This window comes from Dermochelys coriacea, chromosome 10 (assembly GCF_009764565.3).
Source record: "Dermochelys coriacea isolate rDerCor1 chromosome 10, rDerCor1.pri.v4, whole genome shotgun sequence".
Lineage (NCBI taxonomy): Eukaryota > Metazoa > Chordata > Testudines > Dermochelyidae > Dermochelys > Dermochelys coriacea.
The window spans coordinates 61,271,882-61,290,137 of record NC_050077.1 but is presented as its reverse complement, the minus strand read 5'-3'; the positions used below and the strand labels follow the sequence as shown (position 1 = coordinate 61,290,137).

The 18,256-nt window shown below is 41.0% G+C and overlaps 1 protein-coding gene and 1 long non-coding RNA gene across 6 annotated transcripts in view; one reads left to right on the top strand and one right to left on the bottom strand.

The window, feature by feature from the left end:
• The window catches only part of LOC122456006, a 296,596-nt gene that overhangs the window by 25,888 nt on the left and 252,452 nt on the right, over positions 1-18,256 (bottom strand). For all 4 annotated transcript variants that reach the window (XR_006274600.1, XR_006274601.1, XR_006274602.1 and 1 more), the window contains one exon: positions 6,110-6,227. This is a non-coding gene — a long non-coding RNA (uncharacterized LOC122456006). The remainder of the gene's footprint in view (positions 1-6,109; positions 6,228-18,256) is intronic.
• The window catches only part of UNC13C (unc-13 homolog C), a 476,401-nt gene that overhangs the window by 452,809 nt on the left and 5,336 nt on the right, over positions 1-18,256 (top strand). For both annotated transcript variants that reach the window (XM_043493368.1, XM_043493369.1), the window contains 2 exons: positions 12,726-12,818; positions 14,151-14,310. In XM_043493368.1, the coding sequence (XP_043349303.1) occupies positions 12,726-12,818; positions 14,151-14,310 (253 nt within the window). The remainder of the gene's footprint in view (positions 1-12,725; positions 12,819-14,150; positions 14,311-18,256) is intronic.

Below are 18,256 nucleotides of genomic sequence, written 5' to 3'. Positions count from 1 at the left end.
AGAAGCTACCGAGGTACCCGGATTTCATGGGTCTGAGGGTCACAGATGATCCAGTAAAGGCAATCACTGGTCAACTCAAAATGGGTGTACACCGTTGCGCAGTGGGGTTCTGTCCAGGTCCCATTAATGCAAGCCAGCTGTTCGAGGCCCGACTGAGGGAGGGATCCTCTTGTTGGTCCCAGTTGAAGTTGGCCCCCAAATTTAGGGTCTCTTCCTGATTGGGTTCTCCGGGCTCCACTTCTTCCTCCAGGAGGTCAGGGTTAGGGTTACTGGCCCATCGGTCCTCCCTGTCAGGGTCCTCTGAGACCTGGTCGGCTTCCTCAATGGTTCCCCCTTGAGGGCTATTTCAGAATGCGGGGCCTGTGTGGTTGTCACCCACAGGACCTCCGCGAACCCCTTCCACTCATGACCCAAGATGACGGGGTACGCCAGCCTTGGTGCTAGCCCAACCATCATGGTCCGTCTCTCCACTTTCACGGTCAGGATGACCTGGGCCTTGGAGTAAGGCCTCACATCTCTGTGGATGCACTGGATCTGAATGACACCCAGTGGCAGGTCGGGAGGCAGGACGAGATCCTGGCAGATAAGAGTCTGCCCGCACCTCAAATCAATGAGAGCGGAGACTGGAACTCGGTTCACGGCAAGGGGGACTGTCAGCTTACCAAGGGCTGTTTACAGGCCCAGGCCTCCCCGGAACAGATCTGTCCAAAACTGCAGTCCATAACGGGACACTCTCGTTGAAGATGCCTGAATTGGCTGCAGGTGAAGCAAGCGATTTCGGAGCATCAGGGCCTGTCTGTAGAGGTGGGTGAGGATGCGGCATGCCTGCAACCTGGGGATTCCCCATGCCAGATATGTTTTCAGGTAGTCCCCGTGCCAGGGCATAACCATTGGGGCTTGCCCACCTCCCATCCCTCAGGGTGTTTTGGGCTGGGTCGGGGTTTGCTCCTTTTATCCTGGATCTTTTCTTTCCAGGAGTGGACTGTCATCACTGTCACAGGGCGAGTCCCTGGCCCTACAATAGCCTCTGCAGCCAAAAAGTCTTCCATAAGGGCCACCGCCACACTCAGGGTCATCAGCCGGTGGCGAAGGACCCAGGTTCTTCCAAGGGCTGGAAGGATATGTATGAACTGTTCAGTGACTTTGGCCCCCATATGCTGTTGGGGCTGTAGCTACTGCCAGCACGCCTCCTTCAGCCGCTGGGCTACCGCTCTCAGTCGGGGCCTATAGGGTAGCTCTTCTCCCGGAACGTCTGCAGTGTGATCTCAAGGGCATCGAGGATCATGGCCTTCAACCACCCATAGTCCTGGGCTTCCCCTACTGGGAGCACCTTATAGGTGGCCTGGGCTGGGCCCATCAAATATGGAGCCAATAGAGTGGCCCATTGCTCCACTTAGGCAACCCTCTCAAATGTAATTAGGAAGGTTTCGGGGTCATCCTTATGGTCCATCTTTGTCAAGCGCACCGGCACTGCAGGGTCAGCAGGTCCTGCCGCACCCCTAGGGTTGGAGCCCCCTGGGGTCAGCAGAAGTGCCGCAAACTGCTGCAAGCACTGTTGTTACTTCTCCCAGTTTTGGGGCCCCAATTCTCGAATCAGTTGCTGTTGCTGATTGTCGAGATGTTGCAACAGCTGTTGTTGCTGGTGCAGCTGGCTCTCAGCAAACCATTTAATCAATTTCTTGTCCTCCCTCCTCTTCTCACTGAGTAATGGTGGAGTGGGGTGTCTCACATTGGCATTGGTTCATCCCCTTACCTCAGGGGAGGGCACGATGCCCACATTCTCCACCAAGTTCTAGTGCTCCCTCGCTCTCCAGTGGGGAGGGAGGCCACTCTGCCTCGTTGTCTTGGGGTTTAGTCCTCAGCCTTGGGTCGCATTAGTGGGGTCAATCCGTAAACAGTCTAGAGCTCTGGGCCCGTCTGACAGGCAAATGCACAACAATAATCTGGGGCCCTTGTCCCTGCCCATAGGTGGGGCAGCACCCTGCATAGTCTCTAGCTTGCAGCCCCGCAATAGGGCTGATAGCAATTAACAGTCTAGGGCCCTAGTCCTTGGGCAGGGCTGGACTGGCAGCAAGCTGTAGCCTAAGCCTCCCAGCACAGGAAGCCAGCAAATACACCAAGTCAATAACCTCTAAGGCTTTCCCTGGTGGGCCGCATACCTAATGTTGCCAATCCCTGGTCTAGATAATAGTTAGTTCTTCCATGAGTGCAAGGAATTGGACTAGACGACCTCTTGAGGTTCCTTCCAGTCCTACAATTCTATGATAATATCTAATTCATTTTTTTCCTTTGTGTCCTAGGGCCTGTTTTGTCCATTCATCCTTCCCTATAGCTAATTTTAATGAAGCATGGGTGGGTGGATAAATGTACAGTTAAATAATAATGGGATGAACAAAAAAATTCAACTGAGTGCTTTACCAACCCTGCTACTCTCAATGATGACTAATAAAAAATGTAAATTATATTGCAGGGCTTTTGACAATAGATTAATAGTTTTCAGTGGGCTTTGACCATCATTGTATTGTCTTCCTATCAAATAATAGATTATAAAGTTATTATGTGTCGTTCAGAAGTCTCTCTGGCACAAACAAGAACATATATCTGGGAGCAGACTGCAGTATCTCTCTCAGACACTTTGTGGGCTGGTCAGGGGATCCTAACTTCCTAAAATCATGTCAATTCTCCACTCCATTGATATGTATACATTCTGTAGATGTGAGTGGGTGCACCCATGAATAGTTTTGTTTTCTTCAAAAGCTCTTTTTTAATGAATTCTCTTGACCCCAAGTTCAAGAGAATTGAACTTGAGTTCAAAAAGGTCATGCCTTTTAATTGCTTGGAACTAAATTTCTTAAAACTAAATGCTAAAATGTAACTGTAAATGCAGAAAACAAAATGACATTCAGCGTCGACAAATGCACATAAATGATCATGCAAACTATGGAGATTCAGGGAGAGGAGAATGGACCGGGAGCTCTGGTGTGACCACATCTGAAATATTCTCTTCAGGTCTGGTCACCTCATCACCAAGAAATTATTAAGAAACCAGAGGGAGTTTAGTGAAGAGGGATAAAAACAGGAGGCATGAGGGACTTAATTTACAAGGAAAGAAGAAAAGAGTTAAGTATTGACTGAGCATGACTGAGGAAGAAATATAACAGTCTACAAATATTTTAAAGGATGAAAACAAGAAGGAAGAAAAGAAATTATTTAACATAATTAGAAGGGCATAACTGGGAATAATAGGATGAAATTAAGAAAAGGAGAATTTAGGGTAGATTTGGGGGTAGGGGGTATCTTTCTAACAGTGTGAATAACCTCCCTGGGGAAGGATGGAAGTCCCATCATTTAGCAGGTTTCAAATTAGACTGTATGAAATACTAGTACTGGATGCCCTTCTGCAAGATAAACTTTAGTCAAATACATTATTGAGCCCAATATGTGGGGGTATCTGGTTGAAATGCTATAGCTTATGTAATACAGTCAGACTAGATGATCTAATTGGTCTTTTTTCTGGTCTTAAAAATCTATGAAGGCTCTAATGACCCCCCTTTGTGAGCTTTAAATTACCAATTGGTACTCCCCTTCCCCACCTCTTCAACATAAACCAGCTGTGATTTTTCTGGACTCATCAGGGACCCTTCCCAGAGCATTATGAAGCTCATTCCTTGCAAGCCTTAGGTGCAACCTCACTCTCAAATCTTACTATTACTGTTACCCCCTACCAAACCAACACTGGTTTTCCCCCAATGAATGTAAGTACATTTGTCAATCTAATGAACCTAAGTGAGCGGTTTCCTGATGAATGTGTAGAGGCCCACCAGCCCTTCTTGATGAACCTAAATAGAGCCATAGCAGTAAATCAGTGCCACAAGTGTCATTAACATGAGTTTTGGATACATTTAAGTTATTGTGTTTCATAGTGAAACATTATTTTGTAAAAACATGGTCCAGGGGAGTCTTGTTATTAGGATTGCCAACTGGCTAATCGCACAAACCCAAACACCCTTGCCTTGCCCCCACCCCTTTTCAGAGGTCCTGCCCCCAGCTCCCTCCAGCCCTCCTCCCTCCATCTTTCACTCTCCCCCTACACTCACTCATTTTCACTGGGCTGGGGCAGGGGGTTGGAGTGCAGGCTCCGGGAGGGAGTTTGGGTGCAGGAGGAGGCTCAGGGCTGGGGCAGGTGCTTGGGGTGCAGGAGGGGCTTTGGGGTGCTGGCTCTGGCAACCCTACTTGTTATGAAGGTCACAACAGACCAAAAAAAAGCCCCTGTTGGAATCCTATAAATGTCTTCTGGAACAACGTAATACCTTTATGCTTTGGCAGTTCTGCATTTATATTTGGCATTGTGCATATTAATGAGCTCTATGACCTTTCTGTGCTCCTTAAGCATGCTGCATAAATCTCTATATAGGACATCATTATATCCCTACCGCTCAGTGGCTATTCTACAACTTGGATGTGGTCCAGGCAAATTTTGTCCCACCCTAGGCACTTGCTATGATTCGTTTTTAACAAAAGGTCACGATCTTCCAAATATGTCCTGCAATCTTGTCAATGCAATGCAGGTTTGTGAAAAAGTGGCAAGGTTCCCAGGGACAATGGGAAAACAGGAATATCTCTATCATTGACCTTGTAAAGGCACAGCTATAAGAGGAGGCCTGCTGTTGCAGCACATCTACATGGTTAGAATAGTGTCTAGACATACCAATAATGTAGATTAGAACCTACACAAATCATTAATCCATCAACTTTTTCTGGGATTCAGAATGAAAAAGTCAGGATAAAAAATGAAAAAGTTAAAAGAAAACAAAAGTTAGGATGATCACAGCTGCTGTTAATTAAGACTGTAATTACTGTGGAGGAAATGACAAGGATAAGTCTCCACTAGAAGAACAATAAAAATGTTCCATTATTCCCCACCCCCCATCCCTGCAAAACCCAGACTCCTATGCAATACAAAGGGAATCAGCGTCCTCAGTCTCTTTCAGTCTCAAGTTTTATTACTCATTTTCATTCTTCACAGTGCTAGAGATGTAGAAATTTGAGTAAAGCCTCAAGGTTTAAGAATTTTTCCTTGGAATTAACAATAATATAATATGATGACCACTAATGAGCTTGAAGCAATTTCAAAGCGGAGGACTAGCCACCAAAATATAGGATGGTCACAATCTGCATTCCATAATGTGAAGTGATGTCTTAACAACTGATTACATGACCATACTGAAACACTGTGCCATAGGCATAGAGCTATTAAAATATGCATGCCTTTTTGAGAGGAAGACCTACACTGCTGAGGACAAGGACAGATTCTCTGTCGGTGTAAAAAGGAGCACCACCACTGACTTCCATGGAGTTTAACCCATTTACACATTTACAATAGAGAATTTGACCATGTCTGTTCCATTTCCAAGTTTGGGGATTTTTATTAGTAGCTAAAAATTTGCTGTATACTGCTATATTGATTTTTAGAGACAACAAACTAAGGTTGACCACTACAATATTGGTCTTGAAAAGTGTATTTCAAGGTAAAAAAATTAGTTATAAATAAATTGAGTGATACTGTGATCACCCTCAAAAGCTTGCAAGTTTTGCCTTAGACAAATAGATATGATTACCTAAGGAATTGCAGCATGAACTGAATTTTCCTGTATTTATGCTGAAAATACCCCAAATAGGGAATGTTATTTAGGCAGGAATTTTTCAGACTCAAGTGTATGAAATTACATGATTGGAAACCCTAGCGATTTGCACGTCCATGCCTCTTTACACATACACAACACCAGCTTGAATGCATGGATTGGATGTTGTGTATATGTAACTGATGACTGAGCTTTTTTCTACATGGAGTTTTAGAAATATAAGCCTAGATGTTTATGGAAATTGGCAAGTTTTAAAGAGTAACCACTGTGTATCTGGAAATTTTTACTGCAAACCGTAATTATATACCTCCATAAAAATGCAATGTCATGATAAATAAGTAATCATATCAATGAAATTTTTAACATGCATCTGCCTGGAAATATTTGAAACCTATCATTCCTCTACGTACTGGACCTGTAGTACGTAGTAGTCCATTAGAGTGGCATAGAATATTCTTATACATTACCGCAAAGAGTGTCAAAAGGGGGGCATATATCTATTATATTTGCCAATATCTGAGACTGGGAAGTAGCACACCGCTCTCAGCACATGGCCACAAGTAGACTCTGCAGGTGAAACAGCATCTTTAAAAAAAAAAAAAAAAAAAAAAAAAAAAAACAGTTAAAGCCAAATTACTTGAAAGTCATACACTCAGAACTAGAGAAGATGTTTTTGGTTTTTTTTAAACATGTTTTAAACATGCTGTCCAACTTTCTGTACCATGACTTTCCAGCTTTTCGGTGACACCATTTTTTGGATTTTAATAATATTGTCAAAACTGCCATTCTACTATTCCCATTTCTCAGATTGCCTGGCAAGGCTTCCAGAGCACAAAGGGAATGGCTCTCTCTCAAATGTGCCACTCCCGCTATTTCAAATGATCAACCGCCTCTCTGCACCATTGAGTAATGTCCTCTCTAAAAACCTTCTTTTTAATCTATGACAGCCTCCCCAGTGAAATTGTGTGTTAAAAGTATTCTTAAAAAAATATATATTGCACCATGTTATAGTTGCTCCTCCTGCTTCACAGCTTCTAGATTATGATGGTGCCAACTTGCTGTGTCAATTTACTTGTGTCAAAGTGCTCTCTATGGGTGGGAGATATACAGTCTGATCTGTCCTCTTTGCTCTTATTATTGTCTTGCACAGTCTGGGATATTTTCAAGGAGAACCAGACAGTTCAAACTATGTGTCTATTTATCACATAAAAGAGAACTGTGCACAGTTGTGCTGATCAGTCAGGGATGTGTTCTCTTGATTGGTCAGTCAGTTCTCAAGGTAACTATACTGTATAACTCGCTCCTTGTGTTCAGCTGGAATTGCGCCTTTGTGGTTCAGTGTTCTCCCCCAGTCACTTTCATGCAGAAAGCATTCCCCTAGGGAGCCAAGACAACATGTACATTTATCATGTGCAAAAATAAAAATACAGGAGATTAGTGAAATTCCATTTTCTTCTAACTTTGAATTCCATTAAGACATACATATATAAAATACATAATTCTAAGAGGGGAAATAATTAGGGACATTTTAAGAGGAGATAGGTGAAGATAAGTGGGAAGCTGCTATAGACAGCATAATACTACCACAACTGAAATAATCCAATAATCCTAGGAAAAAAGTTATTTTCTAATATATGAAATTGTCTGACATTCAGGTGTAATTTATGCTACCTTATTTTCTCTGAGTCCCTTTTATTTCTGCTAGTCTAAACTTTTTTTCAATCCAGCCCTAGCAGTTAGCTTCCAAACCTCCCTGAGGTGACAAACCTGAGCTTTTCAGCATTAAGTAACTCCAGTTGGGACAATGAATCCTTTTCCATAAAAATGCACTAATGCACGTGTCTGAACTTATTTAAGTGACTTAAACATCTTTTACACTTAACAGATGGATAATTCTGTTTTAGTTTGCAACAAGCATCTAGACAGAGCTGATGAGGACTTTTGAGACATCTCAGAATTCCATGGCCACCACGAGGATTATGGGGCTAACCCAAACTGTTGCTGGCTCAATTCAGCTAGCCATTTTCTTGATCCAGTGATTGGATTGTGACTGGAGGTGGGACAACTAGCAATGTTATACCATTAGCTCCTATGATCAGAGTGGAATATGGCATCTGTTCTGAGCGTCCACTTCCAGAGCCTAATGGAAATCCATTCTGGAGGGCTCTGAAGATGAATACTTGTTCCCCCAACTCTATCAATGATTTTCTAGGACTGGCAATGATCTTTTATATTAAGCTATCACTGAAGTGCCCTTAGATATCCTAGCCGCTGGATTGGTCAAGACAGGTCTCCTTGATTTGTAAAAGACCTGTCACAACTGAAATGAGAGGAAAGATGACTAGAGTGCTGGTGGATGAAGTAGGGAGCAAAATCTAATCAATTCCATCCTAAAGATTATTGAAATGCTTGTACCATAGCTAAGCAAGAGGCAGAGAAGATTTATTTGCCTCCTTCATAGCACTGAATAGTGTCAATCAATCAGCCATATTGTTTTGAGTAGTGGACAATCTAGTTAAACCAGGCTGCTTTCCAGTTAGTGGCTGGTAAGGTCCCGCCCATTGTATTGAAATTTCTACTTTGGAGAAAAAAAATCAAGGAAATATGGACTTAAGTCTCTGCTTCTATGGATGCAGAGTGATTTCTGGAGGGTACATGTGCTAAGTCTCCTCTGGTGGAGTTTATGCCAGTGACAGTCACTGAAGTACTACAGATGCTGGGAATTCTGCATTGCATTTCTCTCCTTCCCATGGCACTTTGAACACATGTCCTTCCTGACTGGGAAAAGTCATCAGGGGAAGAATTGGGTCCATTGTTGATGGAAACTCCCTTATAGAGGAGTCATCTTGCCAACTTCTATAAAAGACACTGTTATGCAGCCATCATTCATACAAGTCATTGCTAGATGGTCATATAACAGCAACAACCAGAAATCCTATTTTTTAATCTGCACATAGCCAAGAGGTTGCAACTGTTTCTTTCAGACGCAGACCTAATTACAGCAGTCTATGCATTTGTCCCCTCAAGATTAAATTATTGCAGTGTGTGCTCTAAATTCAACTCAAACTCAAAGTGGAGTAGAATGAGATGGCCTGTTTGTTAAATAGAGTTTCTCATTGTGAACACATGACACCAGCGTTTGAGCTCTCCACTGGCTGGCAGTTGGGTTCAGGGTGGAATGCAACACATAGTTTTGACCTCTGATGGGCGCGGGACCTTTCAGAGATTGCCTTGCCTCTATCCCCGTGCAATAGTCTACATATAATCAGCAGACACTCCTAAAGCAGGGGATTCCTTATGAAAAAAAAAGAAGAAGATCTTGGCAGGGTACTCTCCATAAGTGGACCTCATATCTGCTGCCAGGCAGAGCGTGCATCTCTCTTCTCAGGCTTTTGAGAAGGGACGAGTGCATGGAGGAGTCTGGCATCTGTGGTTGGGCGTTTTTCCTTGTCCCTTTTCAGTTTTGTGGAGCATTTTTTGTTGCTTTACAATAGAGTGACTGCATTTTTAACAGCACTGCATAGGTACTTTTTAATGTTCTGATTGCATTGCAACAAATAAAATGTAAAATTAGAGCTCTGGGGTGTGGGGTAGATTCCACTGGTAGCTAAGCAACTTTTTCAATATGAAGTCCATTAGTATGTTTGTAGAGCTATTGATGAGATGAATTATAGTGTTAAAGAAGGGAAAGTGTTATCATGCTCTGCAAGGCTATTTGCTGTTAGGAGAACTGATCTATTATATGGCTTAGGGTAAAAGCACCTTCCTCTAGACTAATCTGAATTGCTAAGAGTGTCGTACTGTGGAGGCTGTTCCTGATGTGACCTCTCAGAGTCTGGCAGTAAGAAAGGAAACACACAAAGAGAGATCAGAGACTTTAGCGTGAACTGTGATATTTCTTGAAGAGCTACGATAGTTGACATTTGCAAATACTAAATGTTCTAAAGATCTCTATCCAACTTGTTCAGCAGCTCAATGAGAAAGAGATCTGGAGACTTGAAAAATAAATAAATACCTGCATTTCAACATTTTGTATTAAGTCAATTTATGCTGTCGAAAATGAATTGTAGCAAGGAATCTCCTGAGCTCAGGAACAGTTGCTATGGTTTGTTGTGCTTAAAGCGGCTGTGCTAACTGCAGTGGTTTTTGGTTTAAAACGCTTCATGATTTGATGTTTTTAAATATAGTATGAGGTTTCTCTTATGCCTACAGCACACCCTATTATAGGTAATATGCTAGGTGTACGCAAAACTTGCAGTACCCTTTAAAGGGCTCTTCTATATTAATGGCCACAAACAGGGCAAATAAAGCTCATAGGGAAAAGCAATCTATTGAGTAATTCATGATAGGAATATCTTGCTTAGGTTGACAGCTGTAAGAAACTGTAAGCCACATTTTGCTCTCAGGTTAGCTGAAGTAAATGATGAAGAACTTCACTGGAGTTAAATTCAATGGAGCTAGTGTGGGTTTCCACTGCTGTAACTGAGAGCAGATTTTGTCCCAAATTGATCTAGGGTCACATGCATTTTGTCTCTTATATGAGGCAAAAACCTTGATCAGGTCTAGCAGAGACTTCAGATTTTTCCTGGCAAATACTATCTGTTGCTAACATAGCCCTCTCCCCCCCTCCCTTTTTTTTTTTTTTTTTTTTTGAGAATTGTTCAAACAACATTCCTGATTTCTGCAAATGTGAAAGCCACGGGTGGGTACGGTAATGTCTTTAATTGGAAATTGGACCTACTTCTGTTGGTGGAAGAGCTCTTCTGACCTGAAGAACTTCACTAACTAGACAATAGTAATGCTGAGCCAGATTCTGCCTTTTGAATAGTTCTTTACTTTGTGCACTTGTCTTCACTACAGAAAAATAGGTATGTTCTTAACTCAAGTTAGCTAACAAGTTATCTTCACTAACTTGAGGATTTTACCTCAAGTAAGCTAAGGTAGTTTTTAGTTTCCACAAAAGTTAGCAGGTCAAGTTAAAGCCTAAGCACACTTGAGTTAAGAACACACCTCTTTTCATAATTAAGACAAGATCTTTAAGTAGCCCTACTGAAATCAAGAGAAATATACATGTACTACTCAAAACAGGTAAACAGGCAGAATTTGGTCCTCGAAGAGTAGTGGTCATGGCAGGTGTGTTTTAAATGTTATTTTTCTTGACAGAATATTTTACATACAATTTTGTGTTCAGCTAAAAATTGTTATTCCAGGCAGAAATTGAGTGGCATTGCTAATAAATAAAGGCTGGACAGTGATGAATGGGTTAGAGAACACTTTGTTTCCCTCAGAAGGAAAAATCAGATTGAAATACATCACTGTTAGCATATAACAGTTTCCCTTCTTATTGCTAAAGGCTGGTTTTATACGATAGAGAAACTCAGTAGTGGTGGAAACTGTTGAAACTGGTTAGTCATTTTTTTCAGTTTGGATATTCACTTGTTCTTGAACTATTTTATTACTACTCTAACATGTTATTAATACTAATTGATGAAAGATGAAGTAACTTGCATTATTTACTTTTCATTTATTGTGAACTAGATGAGTCAGTAGTTTAATTAGGGACTTAAGATAGTAAAGATTTTCTCTGTAAAATTATCAAACTGCACTGCGATGTGTAATGGCTGTCACTGAAGCTAAACTTCTTGTCACTAAAACCCGCTGAGTAACAAATTGCCTATTTACACATGTCATAAAATGGTCTACACCATCTGGTTGATATTGGACTATATCTAAAAGCAACATTTGTATGAGCACCCTGAGATTCAGAAGTGGCAGCTATGTCTCTACTGCTTAAGACATTAAAACAGTTTTTGTTGTTTTTTTAATTAGAATCTGTGATTTCTGATTATGATTTTTAACAAGTGAACTCTTGACAGCATTGTGGCCCAACTCACTTAGCAGCTGGCAAATAGAGTGTTCTGTTTTCTCAAGGTTTCCGATCAAGTAAATTGAGTAGCGAGTTCCCACATCTTAATATGTCAGAAAAGAAGCTTGTTCTTCGATGCAGTAACCCATGGGATAAGGGTATTTAATTGTCCTTGCAATGCTGAGCCAGAGAAGAGAATGTAATTATGAATTATTCCAACCTGACCAATAAGCATCACTGTGGAATCACATTTCAAGGAAGCCACTGAGATGATGAAGTCTAGAAAAGCAGTTTAGGGTAGGGGAAAGGAAAAACAGGGCAAACACATTGGCTGGGATCTTCAATTTAGGGCAAGATTGTCACTTGCCCAATGAACCCGAGCAGGAGTGTAAGGCATCCACTTAAACTCTGCATGGCCTACTTGTGTTGTGGCTCGCAGGCAATAGGAAAGCAGCTTTTTTGGGGGCCCGTTGCTTAGCGGCTCATGCAGGTGAAAGGGGAATGGTTGGACAGGGATGGGGTGGTCAAGTAGATGGAGTCTTAATTTTGCACCCTCAATCCCACCAAATCTGTGTGTAGTAAATGGTTGCCCCAGATTAACTAAGGGTCACATTGTGACTACCTAAATCACAATTCAGTCCCTTGTGTAATCCTAGAGCAGTGCCACTGTACAGTGCACCTTCCTATGCAGATTGTATTGTTACAATCCAGCCCACAGACAAAGACATTTGTCTTTATTTGACTTCATATGAAGATGCACTTTTCTGGCACTCCCTTAAATAATACAGGAGCAGTTTTGCAAATATATACATGCAAGCAAACCTGGATGTGTGTGCGCAAACATACAGAACTCAGCAAAACAGCCAAGTTTCATATCGGCACCAACTTTTTGAATCACAGGCTGAATTTAAGGTTCCTAATGACAGGATCTCCCAGTCCTACTAGGAATACACAAGAAAAGCAGATGTTTGTGGTCACAAGGTGCAACTGTAGTAAAATCACTTATAAAGCTATCACCAAACCTTATCCAAGCATCGAATATATTCCAGATGGTTAAGAAAAGAAAATATGGGGAGATATGAGAAAACATACTATTCACCTTACATTAATATAAAGTCCTTTGTTCACCTGCTTCTTGTTGTAACGTACTTGTACTGTCTATTTTCCCCTGAGCTGTTGAGGAGTCAGCAGTATTAAACTACTGTTTACTTCTGCAGGTCATGCTACCAGTAATGCAGTAGGTGAGATCTCTGTGCAGGTGGATGCCTTTACACATCCTGGAACTGGAGAACATAGAGTCACTGTAAAAGGTAAGTTTCATATAGGGACTCTTAAGTAGTAGGGAGGTTGTTTTACTCTGTATTTGGCACTGATGCAACCACTACTGTTGAATACTGTTTCCTGGTCTTGTGTCCACAGTTCAAGAAGCATGTCAATAAATTGGAGAGGGTTCAGAGAAGAGCCATGAGAATGATTAAAAGATTGGAAAACATGCTCGTTTAACTTAACAAAGAGATGGTTAAGAATTGATTTGATCACAGTTTATAAGTTCATACATGGGGAACAAATATTTGGTAATGGGAACAAATATCGGATGATGAACTTTCACAAAAGTCTAACAAAATCCGATGGCTGGAAGTAGAAGATAGACAAATTCAGGATGGAAGTATGCTGTACATTTTTAACAGTGAGGGTAATTAACCACTGGGCCAATTTACCAAGGGTTGTGGTGGATTCTCCATCACTGACAGTTTTAAAATCAAGATTGGATGTTTTTCTTAAGGACATACTGTTGTTCAAACAGGAATTATTTCAAGAATGTTCTATGGTCTGTGTTATCCTGGAGATAATCACATATAATAAGATAATCACAGTGAGCCCTTTTGGTCTTAGAATCTAGAAAGGAAACCTGAAGTAAAAAGTTATAATCACAAAACAGCAAATCTTAGGTATTAATTTACTTCCTTCCCGACAAAAATATAGCAAAGGCTGTGTCTGGATTTCAAGTTCTCGGGGCCATACTCTGCCCCTATTGATGACATTGAGAGTTGTGTCTGCAGAGGTCAGTATTCAGCATGGCTTCAGTGTGTACATGCTAGCATGCTACACAGTTGAAATTAAACAAACAGTTCCACCCAACCAACATATAAGTTGTGATGTTCCAGATAACATCTCTTATACTTCATGCATGTAATTTAGTTTTTAAAATGCTGCAGCAGAGTTAGATGTTGAATAATTGCACCAAGACTTAAAATATCCAACTTGTAATAAATACTGTCCAACACTGTATTGGTGAAACTAAAGTCCAGAGAAAACCAGTTATGTTTAGATTCATATCTACTGCTTTTTTTTAAGCTACAGTGAATCTGGCAGACCAAACCAGGTGACAATGCAAATTATTTGTGAAATTGCAGATTGCTGGAATTGTAACTGATGTTATTCAGACTTCTAATTCAGTGGGAAGCAGACAAAGCTATTGCTGGTTTGTGGAGTGTAGGTTTTCTACCAGGAAAATCTCAAGTCGTTCTCCTGTGACCTCTCATTGGCTACACTAAGCCTTACTACATATTTAAGCAAGGATATTTACTAATATTTTGCATTGGGATTCTAAATGCATATCTAATTCCTGTTATTCTCTTTAGTTGTAGCAATTAATAACCTAAACTGGCAAACAACAGCTATGTTCCGGCCATTTGTGGAAGTCTGTATATTGGGTCCTAACCTGAGTGACAAGAGGAGAAAACATGGTACCAAGACAAAGAGCAACACTTGGTCACCAAAATACAATGAAACATTCCAATTGTAAGTCTTCTTTTCTTTTAGATGTCCATTTTATATAAATTGTTACAATTAATTTTTCAGCAAAAGCTGTGAGAACTGAAAATACTACAGCCCAAGACTGCATATTTCACAGACCATAAGGAGAGCCATGATTTCAAAACTAGGGTTCTTTCAATGTATAGCTTGTTCGAAAGTCTGGGTTATAGCCTTGTCTTACGCAGGGATTAATTTTGATCTTTGTGTTTTGGGCCTGTAACACTCCTTTTTGAAGTTCCAGTTTCTGAAACATGGAAGACAAGTGGATTTGGAATTAAGGACATTCAGGGAATTGTGGGGATTATTAGTTAGAAATGCACATTCATTTGCATGCACAGATGAGAAGTTAGATACCTAATTGGTCATTTGCATGTGCAGTTACCTCAATTGCTAATGCCAGTTGTACATACATTTCTATAAATCTGGGCCTTAAATGTTTGTAAAAGTCTGAAGATGTAAAATGATAATTGCTATTAATAACCACTTTTACTTAATCCCCAGAAGCTAAAGAACCTTTATATTTGATTTAGGGATCTAAATGTCTTATCTTATCCAAATTCCTTTTACCTGCTCTCTGCATCATCCTCCTTTTTCTAGATTAAGACCTCTCTTGTAGCCTGCCCATTTCCCAAGCGCTAAAAGACCACACTCTGCCTCCATGTGCTCGGAGTTTCACTTTCTTGGCTTCTTCTGACCATCAGCCCTACATCTGACCATGAAGCTGCTTGAGGCTCTATGCCAGTGATTCCCTCTGCCCCAGCTCAATGGGCTATACACTACTGGACTATACACACTATGGGCTATACACTACTGGAGTGCTCCCACTGGTGTGACCTCATGCAGCTGTGCAAGGTCACACTGTGAGGACTTGACCTCCAACATGTGGTGTAAAAGTGCTGGAATGCTGTTCTGGTGCATTCTAGCTCCACTACACCTGGGCCCCCATCAGTGCTGGTTCCTGGCTTCAAAGGCCATTTTAGAAATATCAGCTAGGAAGGCAGGCTGAGGAAAGCCAGTCAGAATTCATTCTGTTAGCAAGAATCTCTACTTGACCCCCAACTTCAAGGGCAGCAACCTTCCCTCCTCCTACTGCTATAACCCCCTTAGACAGCCCTTAATAGTCTACCAATCTGATGGTGGTTAACATCTTAGAATTGGCAAGTGTCCACACAGGTTAAGCCACATTTTAGAAAGAGGGATATATAATATGTCCCTTTGTGACAAATTATTCTTTTCATTTATTTGATGTGTTTGCACAGAGACAAATGTGAACAAAAGCAGTGGTCTGTTTACAAGAGAAATGTATTCAGAACAAATGTTCTCTTTTCCTACAACTCCAGGGTTATGGGGACACATGAAGTACAGGCATCCCTTCAGAAGACTGAAACATCCTTAATGGCAATTGCCAACAATTATTTTCCTAAAATTTGATTTTTAAAAGCACAGCGTCTATCTTTGTTTCAACTACTGAGAATCACGTAATGCAGTAGGACAATCTGAAGGATCTAAAGCTGGGTATGATGGGAACAACTAAATACAATTAGTACTAGCCTGGATGAGCATCAAGTAGTCAATATATTTAGTGTTTTTCATTCTTTATAAGTAGCTTAATCTCCAAATTGGTAGACACCCATCCACCCTCAAGTACCTATCTTCACTGGATCTGTCTTTACTTTGTAAGATTAGTTACATAATAAGGAAGAGGAAATCATCACTACTAGAGGGATCACTTGCAGTAACATTAGAGAAGGTGAGTTTAGGCTGCTTTTTAATCACACGGTTCACAAGCCTTTTGCTTTAATAAAAGCAGTGTAACAAATGGATCTGTCAGGTACAGGATACTCAGCAGTACAGGGGCCTATGTTTTCCACATCTCTGTCTCCTACATCCAGTAGCAATCAGAGGGTTAACTTTAAGCATGAAAGAAATTGAAGGGATCTACAATAATTTTTCTGGTAGTAAAAATCTATTCATGCAAAACCTTTGAACTATTCACCAGTCTAACGTAGGCCCGATCCAATGCCCTCTGAAGTCCTACTGAGACTTTTCATTGACTTCAACGTGGAATAGCTCAACCCGTAGTTAATATCTCTGATGCTATCATTCATAATAAAATAGTGGCAAAGCAGAAATCAAAGTTAAGAAGTATCCCTATTCTATTTCATGCCACAAAATTATTTACCAAATAACTTCTTCCAGAGGTGAGTGGCTGGATTTTTTTTATGCAGCTGAAAGACACTTTCAAGTTATGCCTTCTTTCTAAATCTTTTTTAATGCTAGACTGTTAGAATAATACAGGTTTTTTGAGTGATTAAAACCTAAACTATGTTCTATTTGGATTACAGCATAGCAGCATATCATTAGAGTCAAGAGGATTCTAGACTGCGTAGCACTATGTTTCATTTTTAAATCAAAGGAAATAATCATGTAAATCTTCTTCCTCAAGTGATAACCTGCCCTCTGTACTTGTTTTATGTGCCTCAGAATGAGTGAAATCTTGCAGCTATAACTCAAAATATGCAATGAGTTTCATGAAACAAAGCTCCACATATATATACAGTCCTGGAGGCTTACAGCTCTGCCTATCCTACAAGGGGATTACTGTGTGCTGCAGGGTGAATACTAATGATATGCTTTCCTGTATTAAAAGCATCCAGGACAGTATTATAGGAACAGTAGCAATGCATATTATTGTTCTTGCCAGTGCAGTGTCATAACTGGCAGGTTTCTCCAGTTGGTTTGGCCCAACCATAACACAAGTATATTTATATTTAACTGCAACTAGCCACCAGCACTTGGAGTGAAATTAACCTCATTGCAGGTGCTGCACACCATTCAACACAGTTCTTAAGTGGCGCATAGGGCTTTGTTTGGACCCCTACATGAATTTCACCCTTAACACTCTGAAGGGCCTTTTGTGGAAGTTAATGAGTACTTGTAAAATGCCTTAAGTTCTTTAGATGAAAGGTGCTAGAAATGCATTGTTATTATAAATTTATAGTGAGAATTACAAACCTACCAATTTCCTTTTCATTATCTGGGGAAAGTACCTACTTCAGTCACAGTAGCTAAAACAGAATGTAAGCCTGACAACCAAATCGAGGCTGCAGAAAGAAAAGCTGCTTAAAAATAAATTAGCATCATGATGACAGCAATAGATGACATTTTACAATAGATGACATTTTAGCCATTACTTTCCCAAGCTAAATGCCCTCCCTCCTGTTTTTGTTTTGTTTTTTACACAGTGGAAACAAAAATATACAGCCATTTGACTGGAAATTATGATCAAACAGTACATAATCTTAGGGCTCTTGTGAACCTTTCAGATTAAGACCTGAAACCAATCTTAACTGATGCTGAGTTTCAATGCAAAGTTGAAATTCATAGAAGACTTTGATCAGACCCAGGCTGGTCTAGGAATCCCCTCAACTCTCAGCAAGCAGGGGGCTCCCTCACGCCTTCAGCAACATACCCTAGGATCCCTTCTTTCTTTAGGTTGACATCTATGTGAGGCCTAGTGACATGCCCTCTTACTGTCTATAGCGGTACAATCAGTGGGCCTTTTCCCTTCTTTTAGAGATGGGAGCTAGTCCATCCTATTTCTTTGAGCGACCAGTCAATAGGCCCACTGCCCCAGCATGTGTCTATGGGACACATTTTCAGGAGAGCAGGATGCCTGTCCACACGCAAATTCAGCAGCAGTCGTTAAGGAAACATTTTTCTGTCATTTTGCTGCTTCAAAAGCCTTTTTGGGCCACCCAGCCCCCCCCCCCTTTTTTTTTTTTTTTTTTGGACTGATGACCCCAAAAACCACACAGTGCTAATAGGGAAAATGCCTGTTCTGGGTTTGGGATCAATGATTACAAAACCAGCTGGTTTTGCGAGGGTTTAGGTTCGTCCCAAGCAAACATTGGCTAACTGATCCCCCTAT